The sequence below is a fragment of the Takifugu rubripes genome, chromosome 4, assembly GCF_901000725.2.
Source record: "Takifugu rubripes chromosome 4, fTakRub1.2, whole genome shotgun sequence".
Classification (NCBI taxonomy): Eukaryota; Metazoa; Chordata; class Actinopteri; order Tetraodontiformes; family Tetraodontidae; genus Takifugu; species Takifugu rubripes.
The window spans coordinates 1,281,910-1,303,286 of record NC_042288.1 but is presented as its reverse complement, the minus strand read 5'-3'; the positions used below and the strand labels follow the sequence as shown (position 1 = coordinate 1,303,286).

At 50.3% G+C, this 21,377-nt stretch overlaps 1 protein-coding gene across 1 annotated transcript in view; it reads left to right on the top strand.

Annotated features, from left to right (window-relative positions):
- Nucleotides 1-21,377, top strand: part of adgra1b (adhesion G protein-coupled receptor A1b) — a 75,194-nt gene that overhangs the window by 12,408 nt on the left and 41,409 nt on the right. Inside the window, exons 7-9 of the mRNA XM_029835151.1 lie at nucleotides 1-84; nucleotides 753-914; nucleotides 1,193-1,396. The exon at nucleotides 1-84 is cut by the window's left edge and continues 66 nt beyond it. Of these exons, the coding sequence (XP_029691011.1) occupies nucleotides 1-84; nucleotides 753-914; nucleotides 1,193-1,396 (450 nt within the window). The remainder of the gene's footprint in view (nucleotides 85-752; nucleotides 915-1,192; nucleotides 1,397-21,377) is intronic.

The window sequence follows — 21,377 nt, the reverse complement described above, 5'->3', positions numbered from 1 at the left end:
GCGCACTTCACCGACGTCATGGACGTCATCTTCGTCACGCACCTGGTGGAGAGGCTGACGCGGCTCGTGGGGAAGCGTAAAGACGTGAGCGGGCTTTTTTAACGCCGTCGCGCGTCATTCCGATGAATCCGGGTCGTGTTTTCGGGGCTCCCGTCGTGGACCAGGAAGTCCTCCTCTGTCTTAGCTTCTGTCCCTCCAGAGTCCACGTTTGGTGGACACAAAAGGGCGTTGGAGACACTCCGGCTTCGATCCTTTAATTGATTGCAGACAGCTTAACTTTTGGCCGGATTCGGACGGATCGCGGCTATGGAGAGGGCTTCCGGGTTTTGGCGTTCCACTTTACGGGACCCCCGGGCGACCCGGAGGTCAAGGCTCTGCGAGAGCGCCGGCGTCGAGCTCGGCGGAGAGGATCGATATTTGCTCTCCTCTGTCCAATTACTCATCGGGTCACTCGGGAGGAGATGTCGCGCGAGGACGCTCCGAGTTTTAGCATTCCCAAGGCCGCGCCGCGGAGACCGCCCTCATTTATCCGTTAAAGAAGAACATAATTAAGCAACAATGAGAAATGCAGCCAGTAAATAGTGGCGTGCCGTCCCAGGGAGGCGATTACGGCCCATCGGGGCGGCTAATCTAAATTAAATCTCGTTTTAATGAACGGAGCGGCGGCCGCCCGCCTCGGTTCCGGATGCTAAACGTGCCGGTTGTTGCGGATTGATGCTGATTGATGCTAACGCCTGCCCGTGTCCCCGCAGCTGTGCGGCTACATATCGGACATCGCCAGCAACATGATGCTGGTGGAGGAGCACGTCCTGTGGATGGCGCAGAACGAGGCCAGGGCGTGCACGCGCATCGTGCAGTGCGTGGAGCGCATCGCCGACCTGGCGCTGGCCGGAGACAACCGGGCCATTTCAAAGGTAAGGCCGACTTTGACACAGGCGGAGGGAGACGGAGATTATCCGACAAAGCGCCCCGCACCTTCGCCCGCTCTCTTTTGTTCTTTCGGAGTCTGGAATAATGGGAAGCTAATCTGTCCCAAGCAGGTAGCTCGAGCGGGACGAGGAGAGATAAGTTGCGTCCTTTTGATTTCCCTCTCGTTTTTTAAGGTCTCCGCTGTCACTCGGGATAAAGGGACCTGCTAAATGGGGGTCGTCGACAAGCTCCTCCCTCATTTGCTCCTTCTTCTCCCCACCAGGTGTCGGCTAACATAGCCTTAGAGGCCTTCCTGATCCGCCCGTCCAGCTTCCTGGGTCTGTCCTGCACCGTGCTCCAGCAGTCCACCTCGCCGCTTGTCTCGCCGGTCGCTGACGGCGAGGGCGACGCTGCCATGGACTCCTTGCTCAACTTCAAATGCCACACGGTCAACAGCAGCGGCTCCCCGGCCAGTCAGCTCAGCAAGGTTAGCCACCGGCTGGTAAACGCGCACGCCTTGTGATGTTGCTAACCGCTGTAGCTAACCCAGTGTGGGCGCTGGGACCACCAAACGCGATGTGCTTTGTAATTATTTGCCATTCTGTTAGCATGATTATTATGACACGCTGGTGGGAAGCTCATCGTCCAGCTGACAGCAAGATGACGCTAGCTGCCGAAGAGCTAGCTTGACTACCCACTTACCTAGCTGTTGTTTTGGGGGGCATCGGTCACGTTTTTGCACTTAATATGTAGTTTGAGTAACGCCAGTCATTGGTTTCAGGCTTTTTCTTCTGCTCTGGATTTTCCTGCAGAGCTAAACTGTTAGCTACGGTGTAGCTCCTGCTGCTTTCTCAGGGTAATGATGGGTGGATGGAGGGATGGATGACATCGGAAATGTCGTCGCAGATTGTTTGTGACGGCAGGAAAAAAATGAGTGATTCATGAGTGACATGAGTAGCTGTAGCTCAATTATTGGTCTGCTTTTTAAAAGACAAAATGTCAGATGGAGTCATTTCACCGGCTCCTCCTGATGCTATCTCTTCTGACATCATTCAAATGTCACCAGGTTTATTGTCTGATTTAGCGAAGGAAAGTCACAAAAATCCGCCTAATGAGACCCGTCGAAGGTCTGAAATCGGCTGTGACGTCGATAAATAATGAGAAGCCACTTAGTCTTCTTCCAATCCCCGTGGTTTCGGGGGCCGTTTGGCGGGAGCGTTTCGCCATCTTGGCGCCGTCGCGCCCTCTTTACCTGCTGAACACCTGCCTCTGACAGACAGATGAGCGTGTGGGCGCTTCCACCAGCGGGTTTGCTTCAGATCCAGTTAAACAGGAGGCGTTATTGGTTCCCCACACACCCGCTAATAGCGGCGAGTCACCTGCGTCTTGCTATTATGGAGCGCGTTACTGCGTCTGATGGCGATTATGACTGCATCGCTGAGTCGATGGCAGAGCGCACGCGGCCGGAGAACATTAAAGAGCGCAGCCGTGCTGTATCTCCATTAGTTTACCCTTTATACAGCAGCGCTATCACATAAATCAAAGAGCCAATTTACAGCAGCGGAGCTCTTGGAGGCGGAGTCACAGAAGCCGCCATTTAAGAGGACGCGTTACTTCGACGTCATAAGTGAGGAAACGTGCATGCGTACATGCAAATGGCACGGCTGAAGTGGGTCATAATAACAGGTACTGTATGTTTTTGATCGTGTGTGTGTGTGTGTGTGTGTGTGTGTGTGGCCAGCTGCCTCCGATGGGATTAATAAAGCTGCCTGAAATCGTGTTTCTCATCCAGCCAATCAGCTTTAAGGATGTGGAGATAAAACTACACGTGTCAGCAGTGAGGAAACCGCCCATCTGCCCGACCAGAGCGAGCAGTCCGTTTATGGTGGACGGAAACGCTCCGAAACGGGCGCCAGCTAAGCTAATTGGAATGGTTGTTTCAGCTGTGGCAGCCTTTTCTCTCCAGGTTCTTTCTGAGGTTCTATGTCTCCCCCAACATAAACGTTCCACGGGATGGTTCTGAGACCCAGGGAGGGCAGTTTTAGGCAGGAGCGTGTCCAGGGAAGGATGATTGCTAAATATGGAGCTACTTTCGCTACTTTACTCTCATTTCCTGCTTTATTTTCACCTTTGCTCGGTCACCGTTGGCCTGATTCCGTGCCTCCACATCAGCTCCAGCGCTGGTTTAACCTGACGGTGGCAGATTTGCCTTGGTTTTCCGACGTCGCTATGACGACCAGAGATGTTGATGGGGGGTGACTATGGTCCTACCTTGGCGTGGAAACAGTACCCAGACAAATAAGATTCCAGCACAAGTCCGCCAAATCCAGCAAAAAGCTCTCAGCGTGTTTCCATGACGACGGGCGAGTGTTACTTTCCTCCGTGTTCTATGAAGATTAATCGGATTAGCTTTTCTCTCTGTGAGCACCACTGAACTTACTCACAGCGGAGTGGTTTTAGGAGGAGCTGGACGCTAACAGGGATCAGGACGGGAGCAGGAAGCTGGCGTTACTTCCTGTTGAGACCGCGTCCCTACTGGTCCTCCGCCGACCTTTGTCCCCTTATTTCTGTCCTCTAATGTCCTTTCAGACGTCTTCAACCCTCTGCTGACGTGAGTCAACCTCAAGAAGGCGAAATAAAACCCGTCCAGGAGTCCAGGAGTCGTTGCAAAGCTCCGGGCGAACTTGACGTTCGCGTTAAGTTAATCAGGATCAACGTGGTGATTTCCAGGTTGTTTTTCTCCTTTCAAGGCGGCCGCTCATTTAGCGTGACACCCATGCTGGGTAATTGTTGAGGGACGTAAAAGGAACTTCAACAGCTTGTAAAAAGGCGGTCGTTCATCCCCGTCGTCGCCTTCTTGCAACCTTTGTTCCCTCTCCTCCACCTCGCGCTGCCTTCGTCAAGCTAAAGGCAGAAACTTTGGCTAATTACTGCTAATCTGAGAGCGTCTCCAGCCTCCCGTCGAGCGGGGCTGATGCTCGAATCTGCGCTCCGTGTGGTTCTGTAGTCGCTCTGTAATCAGATTACAGATGATATGTGGTCATTTAATGATGTCTGCGAATGAGGAGCTTCATTTGGTTAATTAGCCTAAATGAAATGGCTGTAGTTTGTTTTAATCATCTCAACCTACTGATCGATTTCTGATGACTCCTGGTTTCCTGATTCAGCTCTGATGGGATTTCTGCGGGTGTGTTTGTCCCCTAACGGCACAACAACGCAGGCGACGGTGACTCAACTTTACGCAGACCGTTGTGTTGCCATGACAATGAGCTAACCGAGCCTCATCCAGCTGAAGCAAATCTCGCCATTCAGAGGCTCGCGGCGGGCGACCTGAGCCGGTGTTCAGGTGGAGGATGAGACGCAGCTGGAGGTTTAGACGCCGCCTCCGTCTGTGCATCCGATTAAAGCTAAAGCCGCTCAGCGTTTGAGCGGAGGCAGGCACGCAGCAAGCTAACGTCATCTGTGGTGTCAGACAACAAAAAGGGAATAAAACTCGTCCTGAGTTGTGAATGAAGCCCTGTTGTGAGGCAGGAGGCATCTTCTCCCCCACCAGGACGGCAGCGCACGCTTAAAAGTGTGAACTTTGTGTGGGATAAAAACATTCGGTGGCAGAAACACACACGCTCACACTCACACACACTCCCCAATGACTCATCAGTCTGCCTCAGAGTAGCAGCACACACACACTGCCATAAACACACAGCACGGCTCGCCAGCCTGGGAGATGGTGGGGGGGGGGTATCAGCTGGATGCTAGTCATCACGTACCCATCTCATTTAAACCGCGCCGCTACCAGAGGAAACAAGCTAATCTGTTAGCGTTGATATGCGTCAATGTATCAGTCACGTCTGTTACATTCCGAATCAGTTGCGTGAGTTGGGAATGCTAACGACGCGCTGACGCTTCACATCTGTAATCGTAGCCAGCATTACTGATGCTAATGCTGGCGGGGGGGGGGGCTTAGAAGACCTACAAGTGAGCAGACTTCCCACCCTGCTGAGTTTAGGTTCTTTATCAGCTATTACAGATGTGACAGGACGCTCCGCTGCCTCCATTATTCCCAGGGGAGTCACGTGACGCCGTGGCACCTATACGGGCCCATGACAACGCTCTTATCTCTTATCTGTGTGTGTGTGTGTGTGTGTGTGTGTGCTTTACATTACTGATGCTGTTTCCTTCCGTCCTGATGCTCCTCCTGATGACGTGAAGTGGCCGCTGTAAAAGACGTGGTAGCGGGACAGAACAGGGTGGCAACAATCAGAAGGGTGCGGGGGACAAGTCCAGACGTGGCGGGAGGACAAAGGGGGAGGGAACGTTAGGAAAAAACGGAGGTTTCATTCCATCGTTCAAAGGAAACAACAGAGCTCGTCCTTCCTCCGCCGGTGGCCTGATTGTGGACGCCTCCTCTGCTTCTGGTTGGACGGGGCTTTCTAATCAGAACGGCTCCGAAATTACACGCCGAGGGACGAAATCACCGGCCAATTGTGTTCTGCTCGTAAACAAGTCGTGAAATTTGCAATTCCGATGGGACGTCGGGAACGTCGACTTCCAGCCGACCTTTGGCCACTCCCACGCCGCTCAATGAGCCACTTTGTGTGTGAAGATTAGGAACCAGTTGCACCTAAATGACTCAAACCTATGACGTAAGACGTGATGATGGTGGCGGGGGGGGGTTGCGTAATATTTACCACTAGAGGTCCTCGTCTTCCTCGCCCCTGACAGGTAATTAACGGAAGCCTTTGGGTTTTCCCGTCCTCCCGTTCTCAGATGCTTGCGTCTCCTAATTACAGCGCTCAGGGTCGCTCAGGGTCGCGTATGTACATTTCATTTCTTCTCCGTCTTTAATGGGGTGTCTGTAAATGCCTCCGTACCTGCTGGGGTCTTTAAATGCATCACGCCGCCTCCAGGTTAAGGACACAGTCGCTGCTGATGAAATATCCCATAATTAAGGAATTAAGGTGACCAGATCTGACCCAGTTTGTCCCGATTCAGTAAATATGACAGCGGATGCTTAATGTCCTGATAATTTGCGTCTAATTGGACTGTGTTGGGGATGCACGCTGTTCTCTAACGAGCACCTGGAGGATTTGAACTATTGACCCCCGAAGGGCGGGTTGACCTGTCGGGGAGGAGGAGGGGGGGACGGGAGGGGGGGGGGGGGGGGGATCAGCTTCCTCTCCGTCAGATGGCTCACGTCAGATGGTGGTTCCTCTGGTCTGGATCTTTAATCTTAAAGCTCCCATTTTAAACATTAATTCATCAGTTAAACGCTTCTTGCTCGGTAATTTTCTCTCCTTTGTTTGATGAACGCGTGTGTGTGTGTGTGTGTGTGTGTGTGTGTGTGTGTGTGTGTGTGTGTTTAAATTCTCTTCTCTTTAGCTGCTACACGCTAAATGGGGTCTTGTTGAAGCCCCGTTAACAGCCCGCCGAACAAAAACATCCCGAAACACAATGACGAGGCGCTTAATGCCCGAATTCCGACGCCCTTTTTCTGGATCACTGGCGTCAGGACGCGTGCGAGTCCTGAATCCTGCTGTCTGCAGCGGGAAGCAGATCCAAACATTCCGCTCTGCGTCCACAGGGGGCGCTGCTGTGACCCTGTCGCTCACGTAGCTGCTGAATTGCTGCAGCGTTCCGAACTGAGGGAACGTTCCACGACATGTGGTGGTTTCACTGTGGCGCTTTCACACCCTGCGAGGATTGTTCCTTTTAGATCAGACTTAAAACCTCCTCTTTGATGAAGCTTATTGTTACTAATTCTGTAGTTCCAGTTACTATCATAGACAGACAAACTATCATACTTAGGGGGTCGTCTAATCATTAGGTCACATCTTAGCTATGCTGCTATAGGCCGAGGCTGCCGGGGTCCAGAACCATGATCACCTGACAGGCCTCTGTCACCCCACTGGGTCATGGTTTCCTCTCCTCTCCTCTCCTCTCCTCTCCTCTCCTCTCCTCTCCTCTCCTCTCCTCTCCTCTCCTCTCCTCAGGCCCTGGGATTCTGGAAAGCGCCTTAAAACAATTTTGATTGTAAAAGACGCTCTATAAATAAAGATTGATTGATTGATTCCTCTCGGCGTTAGCGGCGTTAGCGGCGTTGGCGGCGTTAGCGGCGTTAGCGTCCGCCTGCCTGGGTTTATTCTTATCTCCACATCCTTCCTGCATGTGCAGATCACACGCGACGCCAGAAAGACATCCAGCCCTGTTTTCAGGGAATTAGGGGAATTGGCCCAACAAACAGGCCCGTGATGCAGCAGTGAGAGGCCATGAATGCTAATCACGTCATGAAAGAGAAACGGGGGGGGGAGAGTCGTCCTCCAGATAGAGTGAAATTGGAAATGAAATACGGTTTGAAAAGTGACAGAATAAGGAGGAGAAAGAGATCCATAAAATAGGCGGGGAGACCGATTCAGCTGATGCTGAAGCTGCTGCCGTCACAGGCGGCAGGTCAACAGTCCTGGGGGGCCTTCCTCCTCGGCTCCACTGAACGAGAAGCTGATTTATTGACCTTTGTCATGTAAAGAGAAGTTAATCCTCAATGTTCCGCGTCTGCCCTGCGCTGGGGTTTCTCTCAAGTGTCAGAGCTGAGGCAACGTGAGGTCAGAACGGGAGGTTTTTGTCTGAAGACACATAAACGTCCTCTGACAATCGCTAAGCTAATAGCTAAGCGCGTTTGGGTTGTGGATTTCGTTGAAATTGATGGTGTATTTATATGATCTTGGGATCTGTGAATGAAATGAAAGTTTTAGCTTAGATGGGTAGAAATAATGGGCACAATCACCACTATTGTAAAGTTCAGTTCATCAGCGACGGATTCGGGACAGTAATTCCACTTGGCTGCTTTTGTTTTAGCCATTTTATAACAGATTCCGTATCGGCGATGCTGATATAAACGCAGCAAAGTCGATGCCAATACGAGAGGGCCGCTGCCAACGGGAGCCTCCGGCTCAAATGCGAGTGGTCGAATCTCTGGGAGTCTTTTCTCCCTCACGGACAAACTTAGCCAGCAACTAGAAAAAGCCCGTCTGCACATAAAACTCTGAGATCCACCGAGTCAAACTGCTGGTTCCATCTGGGAATGACAGCGTCAACCTTGGTGACAGCTGCTGAGGCCTCAGCTCCGGAGCCAATTAGCTCCCACTCCCATTCACATGACATCAGGTCGTTAAGGCCGACTGCCTGCCTCTCGTCCAGGGGTGGGCATGGAGGGCCGGATCCAAGCCGGACCTTCTTTCCTACAGGTCAACACTCACCTGGGGTTGGCTCCATTTACCTTGGTGAAAGCGGTTTCTCCCTGGTAGGATGCAAATCCCGCCTTGAATTCAACCCTTGAGGACTGGATTTGACCTCCTCTGATGGGCAAGTCCAATCCATGAAGGCTGGAATCCAGCCGGGTTTTGCATCCTACCAGGGAGAAACCGCTTTCACCAAGGTAAATGGAGCCAACCCCAGGTGAGTGTTGACCTGTAGGACAGAAGGTCCGGCCTGGATCCGGCCCTCGAGGTCTGGATTTGCCCACCCCTGGTCTAGTCCCTTTCTGCTCCACAAGTCAGGGCTCAATCGACCCCCTGTGCTCAGGACTCCCTTCCTGTCCTTCAGGAGACGCCTCTTGACAAAGGTCGGATGCCCCAGCAGGGAGTCCTCTTGTGTCCAACCCCCTCTGTGTCCGTCCAACCCCCTCTGTGTCCGTCCAACCCCCTCTGTGTCCGTCCCTCGTGCTTCTGTCAGCAGGAGTCAAGCGGCTGCTTTCATCACCTCCTCTCACCTCCTGCTTCACATGTGGTAATTAGGAGTCAATGAATCCAACATTGGGACGCTGCAGGAGCAGGTTGCCCAAGGTCAGGGTTGTGTTGAGTGGACCAGGCAGGCACAAATACTGTATGGACGGAAGTGATCGGGCCATATCTCACCTCCTGGACCAGTTAAAGCTGCTCATGCGTCCACCTCCAGGATTACAATGATTAAAAGCCAAAGACGGCGGCCGGCCTACGTGTCCGGTAGGAGAGTCCAGGTGACCACGTGACCAATGGACGCCCCTCCCTGACCCTGTCCTTTCTTATTCTGGCGTCTCTTCCTGTCCTCCGTCCGACTTCCTGCTGTCTGACAATCCGAGCCACAGTGGACCATGTGGGCCCCCTTTCTGGTTTTGGAATTACCGAATAGTGTCCCCACCAAAAATCTCAGGAATGCAGTTTGGTGTTTGCTGGTGGAACAGGAGCCGCGTGGTTCCGGGACTGTTTGGGATCGTAGGAGGGCGGCCTGAGTCCACCTTCAAGAACAACTCAACGTTTGTTTGGGTGGATGGGAGCCACCGGCCGGCTCTGACGTCCCGATGAGTTGCTCGGCTGCGGTTTGGAGACATTTGCCGAGTCGTGATCACAGCAAATGAGTCAATCAAGCCACGGAATTTCACATATTACTGCATCACAATGCCGGCAGGAAATGAAACCAAGTCCAGCTTTGAAATTCCAGCCTTATTTCCGAGCTTATTCACACACACACACACAGTCATGCTGGTTTGAAAATTACAGCCTTGTCTGCATTGTGTGTGTGTGTGTGTGTGTGTGTGTGTGAGTGTGGGGGGGGGGGGGGGGGGGGGGGGGAGGGCGTTCCTTACCTTCTCTGCAGTGTGTGTGCACGTTGCACCATTTAGGGATCCTCTAGTTTCTGAGACTTATGGGGAGAGTTCAGGGCACCAGCAGAGGGAATCTTCTGGATTTTCACTGCTTTTCACCTTTAAATTCCAGGAGCAACTGGGCTCCCTTTTGGGTACCACCCCAGCCTCCCCCCTCTCCCCCCACCCCTCTCGCTCTCTGCGCCTCTCTAATTGTCCCGCCTCATGTGGAAAGACCGGTTCTCGGCTCCCCAGCTGCTGCTGCACTGTGCAAAGCTGTAAATCTGGCACAGCGGTTACGAGTTCTCCCACAACGTGTCCATAATTTTAGATTTAGTGAAACAATATAAGCTGCTTATTCCTGATGAAATGTAAACACGTCCCATTCAGGAGCAGCGGAAGAAATAAATATGCCCGCCGAGCTCACACAGGCGGCGTTTTGCTAACGAGGTTTACGCGGGGAATGACTTCCCGCTGTTTCCAATGAATTAGCTCATTAGATCTGATTCAGCGTGTTTCCGGCCGTAGCCGAATCCATCTGCGGATCACATCGGAGATCTCGCAGGCTAATCACAGCGTTCCCTGGAAAGGTGCAGCCGCTTCGCCGTGCTCACCGTCGGCCGCCGTGGCGTTTTAACGCGACTGGGCCGATTCAAAGATCAAATCCGTCCGTCTCGTCTGTCATTTCACGCCGCTTTATCTCCACAGCTGTCAGGGAGATTAGGTTTTATCAACAGTCAGTCAGATTCTTTTGGGCTTTCTGTCAGCTTTTCCGCACCCTTCATTCATCATCCCAAATGTACGGTGAGATGTATTTTTCCCTAACAGCAGCTCGGTTAGCGTAGCTTAGCTTCCTTTGTCTGTATGAGAGCCAGTCGGACACCAATCAGAAGCCCCAGGGACAAACCCCAATCAAAAATCCATCATGCTCAGATTAAAGTTGCCACAACTGGAGGTGAAATCAGCGAAAGGCATGAGAAAATCTCCAGGAGTCTGGATCACACCTGCTTCTGTCTTGGCTGGTTTACCTCAAGCACCCCGACAGGATCAAGAAAGCTCTGCGTCTGACACGTAAACAGACGGAGCGACTTCATTCCTCATTTGTTCCACCTCTCAGGCTCAGCCTGACGACCCTCTGCCCCCCCCCGGCGCTCTTCTCGGCTCGGTTCAGAACCGCGGTGCAGGATTCAGGAAGCACGTTGGCTCTTCTGTTTCACATCTCGGCTGTTTGATGTTGCTAATCGTCCACCTCAGGTGTCGGTTTACGGCGGCGTCGGGCCGATAGCATCGTTTTATACCAGCACTTTGCGTCGCGGCTGTCGCGTGGAACGACACCTTGATCCTTTGCCTCTGCGGCGTCCCGCTGTTTTGTATTCCGATCCACATCCAGGTTCTGATTCCAGTGATATCGGTGTCGGGGTGGCTTGCGTGTTGCCTCTGTTCAGCCTAATATGCGGCAGATACGGTGCAGGAGCGGACCGCGGGCCCGGAATGTTAACGGCTGATCCGACCCAACTGCAGCGAGGAAGACGGGACAGCGGATGGTGACATTGGTGTCGGCCCAACTGTGCATGTTTCCCGCTGCCGCGGCGCCAAAACCGCGCGGTTCTGAGGTGTGATCCTGCTGGATCCTGCAGCGGAACACCTGTATGTGGGTAGAGGAGAGCGACAGATGTGGCTTGTTGGCTCCGTTCAGCTCCCGCTCTCACACCGCTGAAGTGTGTAACCTTTTCCCCGGCTGGTGTAATCCGGCGTGGCAACAGCCCGCGTTCTCCTGGAGAGCATAAGCAACTCACAGCCCTGCTAATCCACGCCGGAGCCCTCAACTCTCTCCGACTGGCGTCCTAAGACGAGAGATCATCTGCCCGCCGTTGCCAGCAGAGCGGCTCATCTTGTTAGCCGCGCGTTCATGCCGCTTACTGCTTCATTGTTCTGCTGCTGGATGCTGACGCAGGTCCTCCTCTGATTGGCAACACTGGAAATTGTGGGAGAAACAAATAGCGTTTTCTTCGCTTTCGACGTTCCCCCGATAATTGGCGGAATTTTTGAACCGCGGGGTCGCGTTTCAGTTCCGCTTTGAGGCAGCTGTTGAAAGCACTGCAGCAAAAGGAGAGCGCGACCTCTGCGTGCTTCAGCGTCTCCGAGTTAAACACACTCAGGAGGGAAACTCAGGCAGGATGGAGCAGGACGGAGTGTGTGTGGAGCGCAGGTGTCCGGCGGGTCCCACACCTGTGCAGCAGCTCTATCACTGACACACTTCCTCTCACCTTGGTGCAGCGTACCTTTCTCCTGATACCTGCCGTAGTCACAGCGCAGCCATGGCGACGCGTCTGCAGACGCAGCAGCGTGATTTTATGAAGGAAGCACCGATTAGCCCGAGACTAGCGTGGCTAACGTTTGATCTGCTGAGCTTTGATGTCAGCTGCTTCTTATCGCCTTTGATCAGCGACAATATCAGACAAATGTGCACGAGCAGAAGTGTTCAGAGATAGGTGAGCTAACTGCAAATGCCAGGGGAGGCACAGGAACCGGAAGAGTCCTATTTTTGACGCCGACCCGTGCATCATTTTAGCATAATCGCTTTGCACGTTACATTCAATTATCCCACTCTGGGTCACATTTCCAGCCAAGGTTTTATTAGAACATACGAACCTGCCGAACGCTTCAAGGTCAAAACGGGTTGATCTGATCACAGACCGATGTAAATGACAAGATTATCTGAGATTAAATCGGAGTGATCAGACAAGGGTTGCTGGTGTTCCTGACTATTATTTGGACCTTGAGGTTGCGTAGCAGTGTTGCTGGAGGTGTCCCGGACCCCTCCCTGGATTGGTGTTTCTGGCAGAGGATCAGAGGATCTGGTCGAGATGTCTTTTTGAGAGGATGCTCTTGGTGCTTGTTGCTTGTTGCTTTTGTAACGTGAGGGTTGGTGGTCGAAGGATCCCTCTTTATAAAAAGGGCAGATTAAACTCATGACAGACGCACTTCCTGACACTTGCTGACACATGACTGAAACTGACCAATTATGAGCTGAGAGGATTTAGACAGGTGACTGTTGGCCAATAAGAAAAGGCTGATTCATTAATATTTAAATACAAGAAATGTGTAAATAATAATTCTGCCAACAAAAGGATAAATAGCTACTAACACTGTGAATATATCATATCAAATTATTACACTTATATCTGTTGTTTAACATGAATTCACTAGTGAGTGGAACGGCACCCCTGAACCCGACATCTCGCTGCTCCTTTTGGCTTCTTTGGGACTTTTCCCGCTGGTCCGCATGGATGTGGTCTGGACTGGGACCTGTGGATGACAGCTGGATTGAAAGGCAAAGACAGGATCCTGGAATAGAACTGAGGAAGGTGTTCCTTACAGGACGGCTGCGTCTGTCCTCTCTGAGCAGCAGCAGATAACCTGGACGACAATGAAGTGATTCTGTCTCGGCTGCTGGACGGAGGACGTTCATAATTCATAAAAGTTTGATAAGGGGCTAAAAGCCTCCCTTTACTTGGACAAAAAGCAGGCGGTGCAGCGGAGAGGAGGAAACAGATGGAAGACAAGGACGATAGTCCATCAGGTAGAGAAATGATGGTGTCTGAAAGACACCAAAAGGCACAGAAAAGGTGAGAGTAATTAGAAATGCGGAGGATGGAAAGAAAAAGACAGAATGAGAGATAGAGCGCAAGGCCGCCATAAATAAAGCATGAATGGGAGAGAGAGAGCGCACGAGTGAATTTCAAATATTTTGTTCCCTGGAGGAGGCTCAGGTTGCCATTACTGTCACATATCCCAAGATTCCTTTTGCACCACCATGAGTCTATGAAGAAAAATAGTGAGCTGCACTGAGTCATGGTGCACGGCAGCGTGCACGAACCTGCCGCTGCAGAAGGTCTGTATTCTGAAGGGCGTCCTGAAGACAGCCCCCCCTCAGCCGAATTTAAATGGAGTTATTATGGCAGATGACCGATAGATAGATGATATCGATAGGGAGAGAATTGCCCCCCCCCCCCCCCCCCCCCCCCCCACCCCCCCACCCCCCCAGGGCTAGCTGACCATGTGTTGTGTGAGGTATTTCAGGTGCTTTCTTCATCATATGCAGCGTTTCTTAAAGTATGATGCTAATGTTTGAAGCCCATTTAAAGGATGGAATAATGGATAGATCCACATCAAGGATCATCTGGGATGAGAGCATGGAGCCTGATTTACACTGGACTGATGCTAAAACTGCTCTGATCTGGATAACTGAGGGCCTACACACACTTAAATGTGTTTTCAGCGTTTCACAAATGTAGGGTTGTCGTGACAACTTCCAGCTTAGAATCAGGGGCGTGTCTGGACCCCCCAGGCAGTGAAATCAGTGCCTGCGAGCCTCTCCTGACACAAGGTCGACCAAGTATTTACATTTATAAAGCTTCATGCTGAAAGGCTTCTGTGTGTACCAGAATACTCATCCTGGCACCACCTGGATTTAACCAAGCAAATAGGTAAGAACCTCCTGTTGGATAATTATTGCCTGGCAACATGTTATTAAACCAGAACCTGAAGCAACGAGCAGCTTCTCATTTCTATAAGGATTCATCCTGTGGTTGTGGGAAAGATGTTGTTCTCTTTGAGAAGAACCGTCCAACGCATTAAAAACTGGGCGGGATGATGGAGATCCAGGATCACTTGAAGGTTTGGTGAAATCAACTCAAGTAAAAACAGCAGCAGAACTCAGGGCTGTGTTTAATAGAGCGAGTAAGAACATTTCCACTTGTCACAATGTGAAGGAACTCCAGGGACTGAACAGCTGTGGAGCCTTCAGAAAACCGCCAATCAGTGAGGCTAATTGGGGAACAGGCTTCAGCATAAAGACTCTGGAGCAATGGTCCAAATTCACCCTGTTCCAGAGTGCTGGGGCATCAGGGAGAGAAGAGAGGCAGATGAAGTGATGCCCCCAGCATGCCTAGTGCCTACCGGACCAGCCTGGGGGGCAGAGCTCTGATCCAGGGCTGCTGCAGGCCATCAGGTCCAGGTTCAGCAACAATTTGGGCCAGAATGAGGTCAGCTGACCAGCTGAAGGTACAGAATGACCAGGTTCTTCCATCAATGGAGGTTTTCCCGATGAATGTTGGCTGGAAAGCTGCGTGGTGGGCATGTCTTTAGCATAAGGATGTTCAAGCTAACCTGGTTCTGGTTTGTTTCAGGTGTGTTTGATCATCTGTTTGTTTGTGTTCCATTTTTAAGAGGTTAAACTCTTAAAACATCTGTCCAGAAACTTCAGTCATGGGACAAAAATAGAAGGTGGCTGTGAGTAAAATGCTGCTTTATTTTAGCGCTAGTCATCATTTCATGTCTGCTCCCATTTCCTAACTGCTTGGTGTCTTTATGGAGCAAGCAGCATTCTAAAAATGACACGACGGGGTGACACAAAGATCACTTATCTCCTCATTCTTTAGGATGTGTGCTGTCACATCCCATTATGGTTGATCAGCATTGGGAACAGAGTGCCCCCCCTGCAGACTGACAGGAAGCGGTGATCTTGCCCAAGACGAGCATTAATAGGTCTAGTTTCATGGCGACGCCGCCTGCCTCTCGTCTCAGTCTGCAAACACACACTTCCCTTTTGCTCTGCCCCCCCACCCCCCTCCAAAGAGGGTGACTCTGCCCTGTGACACTCTGAACCTCCTGAGCTCCTGTTTGCCCTGACATTAAAGAGTCAGGTGTGCTAATGCCAGTGGCGCCATAATTGCATAGACTGAATATGGTGTCGTCCCTCTCCCCTCTATTTTTATCAGGACAGGCCCCCAGAGCGACGGGGGTTGTTACCAGCTAATGGTGGCAGAGTAACAAAGGGCTGAAATTACAGTTAACACCGTGGATTTAATGGTTCAATAAAAGTCCTTTTTTTTTCCACCAACAACTGCTTGCCGGCTAACACCCCACCACCACCACCACCCACCTCCCACCCCCCAGCTCTTCACATCTAATGCCCTCATTGTCGTCTGGGGCTTTTTATGTCTGCTTTGTCATCCAGCCTTTCGTTAGCTTTTCTTCCAAGACAACATTGACAGTAGAAATGATCTATGTAGCGCTGCGTCATCCATGTATCTGGGGGAGAGTTTAATAGTGTTCAAAGTGTGAAGGAAGAATTGGCTTAAAGGGAAAACTTCTTTTTCCCCCTCGAAGAAATCCCATCCCATGTATTTTGACATGTTTTGATGATACCTGTGGCAGCTACAGGTAGACGGTTGGATAAGTGTGTGTCCTCATTTCTAAAGGAATGTCTCCCAGGGGTCCGAGTGTCTCTGTCAGCAATGAAATGTGGGGAGAATCTTGACATTGGAGCAACATTTTAGAGATCTGACGGTGTGATCAAGCTTTGGGTTGACTTAACACAGTCAAAAATGAGCTTCTGCAAGCTAAAGCGGATTTATTACTTTAATAATTAATATAAGCAGATATGAATTGAGAACCCAAGAACCTACTAACTATCAGACCTCTCCAATAGTCCTGGATTGACAGTCCCTTATCAATTTGCTCCTTAGACCACCTCTGACCCATGTTGCTTTGTAGCAGGGTGCATTATCCAGCTGAAAGAGAACGCAGTCGTCAGAGAATCCCGTGTCCATGGAAGAGGGTTTGTGATCTACAGTAATATTTAGCTTGGGACTAAGTGTCAAAGTAACATTTAAACCAGAGGTGTCAAACTCAAATACCCAGTGGGCCAAAATTCAAAACTGGGACAAAGTCACGGGCCAACATTGATATTTATTGAAAAAAATCTTCCTCCAGCTATAACAGGGAACCTTTTGAAATATATGTATATATATTTAATAAAATACCATATATATATATATATATATATATTTAATAAAATACCAGCGGCCCGCTCTAATAGTCAATTGGTATGGCTTCGCGGGCCAAATATTATTACATTGCGGGCCAAATTTGGCCCACGGGCCAGAGTTTGACACCTATGATCTAAACGGACGGTTGAGCCTAAGCTGTCCCAGCAAAACATCCCCAAAGCAGCACACTTCATGTAAGAGACCTGTCACCTCTCTATCAGAACCAGCTAAGTTAACTCATCTGTTGGACCACTTGGATCCGGCCTTGGTCCACGTCTGACAGGTCTTGACCGGTGCAGACTGGGGACAGCACACAGAGTTGCTCTTTTGGAGATTCTCTGACCCAGTGATCTAGCGTCCCCATCCAGCCAAAATACTGGCACGTTTTCCCCTCACATCACATCAACTTTGAGGACAAAAGTCTTCGTTTGTTTCCTCATATATCCCACGTGACGTGATAAAGTGATGTTCATTGCTGTTCACATCACCTGTCAGTGGTCATGATGTCAGTGGTTGTACAGTATGTATAATTTATGGCCATATGTCACCACATTGTACTAACACAGGTTGTTGCTCAGGCGCTCACTCAGACCTTCTCAGTCTCCTGGGGTTGAGGAAAAGAAATCATGCCTTGCCTCTTCTACTGGCTCCTCATAATTTATTCATCAGAAGCCCTCATCTGATCATCTCCATTCATCAGAGCTGTGTGTTCCTGTAAACACCGCACAAGTACAACGCAGTAATCCCCCTGAACCTGTGTTCTGGAGACGGTGGTGCCAGAATGGGGCCAGCAGGATTTTGGAATGTTGGAGAATACAGGTGGTGATAAATAATTTATAATGCAAGAAGTAAGGGTGGGTTGCACCCGCGTATATCAGGGGGACAAAACAAGCAGGCATCAAACGGGGCGCCAAGCCGCTGCTCCAGCTCATGAATAATGGAGCAAAGGAACCCACAACCCCCTGTTGTTGCACCACGGCAGTAAACAGGCAATTAGAATCATAACACCTCACCCATGAAAAGCCTGGGTGACCGGCATGGGTGACCGGCATGGGTGACCAACATGGGTGACCGGTATGGGTGACCAACATGGGTGACCGGCATGGGTGACCAACATGGGTGACCGGTATGGGTGACCAACATGGGTGACCAACATGGGTGACCGGCATGGGTGACCGGCATGGGTGACCAACATGGGTGACCAACATGGGTGACCAACATAGGTGACCAACATGGGTGACCGGCATGGGTGACCGGCATGGGTGACCAACATGGGTGACCGGCATGGGTGACCAGCATGGGTGACCAACATGGGTGACCAACATGGGTGACCGGCATGGGTGACCAGCATGGGTGACCAACATGGGTGACCAACATGGGTGACCAGCATGGGTGACCAGCATGGGTGACCAACATGGGTGACCAACATGGGTGACCAGGTTCTGCAGATGGACGAGCTCTCGGGAAGGTGGAAGCAGCGTCCAGAGTGCTGCAGGAGAACTTTATTTTGGTCTTCACTGCAGACTCTCAGTTTACCCTGCTTTGAAAAGCTGTCCTCCAAAAAGTATCTTTGTTCTATATTTATCCTAATGCCCTCATTCTTATTCTGCTCAGGCCTCCTCGCAGATTTTCTTATTCAGTACTTCTTTGACTGGGATTTTCAAGGCTGCTCTCCTCCCAATGCGGTGCAGCATTTACAACCGTTCCTGTCATTTGCTGGTGTCGTGTCCACAATCTTCTCAGCAGCTGCGCGGTCTATTAGGCATAACGCCCTGTAACCCAGGGTCAATCATGGGGCCAGATCACAGGCATCTGTAGGTGACTCTACACGGCCCTGTTCTCCTACAGTCACCAACATCTAAATCTACAAAACTTCAGTATCATCACTCCAGTGGGAGGAAAGCTGCCATGAATCATCTGGCCTTTTTTTCTCCATCATTTCTTGCTGAGAGACTTGAACAAACATTGTAGGACAACAGCCGGGAATTACAGAAGTTATCTCAGCGTGAATGTAACTGGCGGGAATCTCCTCTCCTGCAGCGGCATTGATTGACAAGTTTGGTTAACACCCACTGAACTGTTTGGGACATTTATCTGCTCCCTGCAGCCCTTGGAGGGCACTTTGAGCCGGATTGGCAGCTTTGGTGAGAGCTTTAGGTGTAAATGAGATGCTGGATGTGATACAATGTGGCCTTAAGGAAATAGATGGTGTTAGGTTAAGTCTTACAGATACAGGGCTGGTCTGGAATTCCCGTGGGGGGGGCCTGCAAAGGTCAGCAGCATTTGGGTCTGTATGAGTAGCCAGTTGTCTGTCGGGCTGGCTCTATCTCTGCCGTGCCCAGGGACCCTGAAGTGAGCGCTGTCTACGGAAGGTCATGGCGATAAGGTAGATTGTTGTCCTGCTGCAGAGATATGGAGGCGCTGCAATTACAACCCCATTAATGGAAAAGTCGTTACATATCTGCTGCTCGCTGAGGCGCACAGCCGCCGACACTTCCTGCCAATTGCTCCTCTAAGACCTTTAATTTCACATTGATTTCTAATTTCCACCTTTGTTTCCTGCAAATCTGAACACATTTGCAAGTTCAACTCATTTCATACATTCTGTTTTCTTTGATTAAAAACACACACAATATCTTCTAATTAGACTTGACTATATGGAGAGGTGATACGATCCCATCCATAGATCAGAATCAAATGGTTTAAAAGCGCTACTGTAAAGACGTTTAACCCTCGGCTTTCAGAGGTTTGACGACTCAGACTAACTCATTTCCATCCCAGCTTCCTCCATCCAGGAGGACGACACCATGGACAGGTGGCCAGACAAAATACACAGTACAGACACGTTAGGATGAGTTTAGGCGCTACAATCAGAACGATGACGCGGTAAAACGTCGTGACGCTTGAGTAAATTTAACATAGAGAAAAATTCAAATGTCTTTTACACACCTGTAGCGAAGGTGTCACGGCCACAGTTAGAGAGCATTGAGCCATCAGATTGACTCTGGAATGAAGCTGAGGTCAGCGGGCAGCATGTCGTTGCATCCGGAGCGACGCAGCTGCTTCGATCAACCGTCTCGCTGTGATCGCACCTTGATAGCAGCCCCGGAGACGGTCGCAGCTACTAAGAGAACAATTAGCCTCCACCCTGGAGGCCCGTGGGGGCATGTGGCCAGCTCTTTGACTTGATGAAGCTGCAAATGACCTGCAGTCGCAGCACAAGGTCAGAGGATCACTGACAGAGAACGGCGGCTACCATGCTAAATCCCTTACTTTGATCATTTGTGGTGTGTAGCAAAGACGGAAACGCACATTCTCCCCTTATTTTACCATACAAATTTAAATGTAAACTAGGTTAATACAGGATCCAGGTAAAATGAACGGCCATTAACCCAAGCAATTAACATCGACTTCATCCAACGGTGGTGTATTTCCACAATAAATGACGAGAGAACAACTCAACCTTTATTAATGGCTCCTTGGCTGCGCCAGAGAGGTAAAGTCATTGATTACACAGGTCAACATGAAACAGCCATAAAAATCCATGAAAAATAATCCCCTCAAATCTCTTTATTCTGGCATTAAAGCTTTAAGCTGGAATCAAGGATGACGGCAGCGTTCTGAAGCGCACGTTAAAAGGGCCGAGGAGAGCGCATCACATCACACGTACGCGGATCCAAGTGAAAACAAATCCCAGCTGAATAACTCCTCTCTGTGGTCACTGTGTACACTAAGTAGGGAGCCTAATAATCCCCGGCTGGCTCCCAGCTAATCACTGCTCACGACAGAATCTTCAAAGATTGTCCTCTTGTCTGAAGCTCATGGGGACTAACTCGGGGCTGCAGGCAGATTGGCTCGAATTAACGCCGCTCCGTCCAAGTCGTCTGTCTGTTTATTGCGGTCGTGCGCCACGGGTGGGTGTGTGGAAAACTGATAAATTGACAGCTAATGCAGACACTATTATGGTGTAGGCTTTAATTACAGATGCCAGGCTTGAGGCTGGCTGAATAAGAGCGAAATGTTGCATTGTAATGTTCGCATTCGTACAAATACAGATGAAAATGTGACAAATGGAGCAGCTGTAGAGGTATTAAGAGAAGAGAATGGCTGAGAGCGTCAGACAGCACTGAAGGAAAAGTCCCTCTCTGTGGGACAGTCAGCTGGAACCTTTGGAGAATATCCCTGTTGAACATCCCTGGTGTTGTGGGAAGCATCGAGCTAAACAAGACGTTGAAGACTGTTCACCAAAAATCTCTAATATTCCAAGGATAAATCCCTAAAATTGTACAGAAAACAAGAAAAACTAGCAATATTCACATATTTACAAGATTTACAAGCTTTTTTTCTTTCTCCAAGGCATCTATAATAACAAAACCATGAAAATCACTGATTATTTTGTTTTCCGCCTGTACCGGTCAGTCCGGCTAATCCCGGCACAGCTCCACCGCTGCTTAAAAATAACGCACATGCACAAAACTTCCTCATAACAACACGGTGGCATCATCTAATTATTGGCTTTCATGGTCTGATGGGACAAACTCCAGTCAGGCGAGCTGAAAGCGAGAAAATAATTACAGCCAAAGTAATTAAAAGGAAGTGTGTGGCGGCTGGGTGGTTATCACAACTGTCACCTGCCAGCAGCCAGTCACTCAAATCATCTTTCCGGGGGTTCTGGTTTAAGGGACGCCAGTTTAGGATCCAGGGATTACTCCCAAGCACAGAGCTGACACCCCAGAGTTTGGCTTCAAAACCAACAAACACCCCTTAGATTCCACTTCCTGCTTCCGAAAACACAGCATCCGTGATGCAGCCGATGACAAATGGCCACTTTCTCTGAAATATTCCGGCCCAACTCTGGTTTTCTCAGGCTGCAGTGGTGACATCATCAGTATTGACCAGCCAGTCTTGTTGCCAGCTCATACGCCCACTCAACAAAAGGCTCTTCTTGGAATGTTTGAGCAGGACAAATGCGCAGAACCACGTTTGGCTGGAATGAATCCGAGTCGTGAATCCGGGTC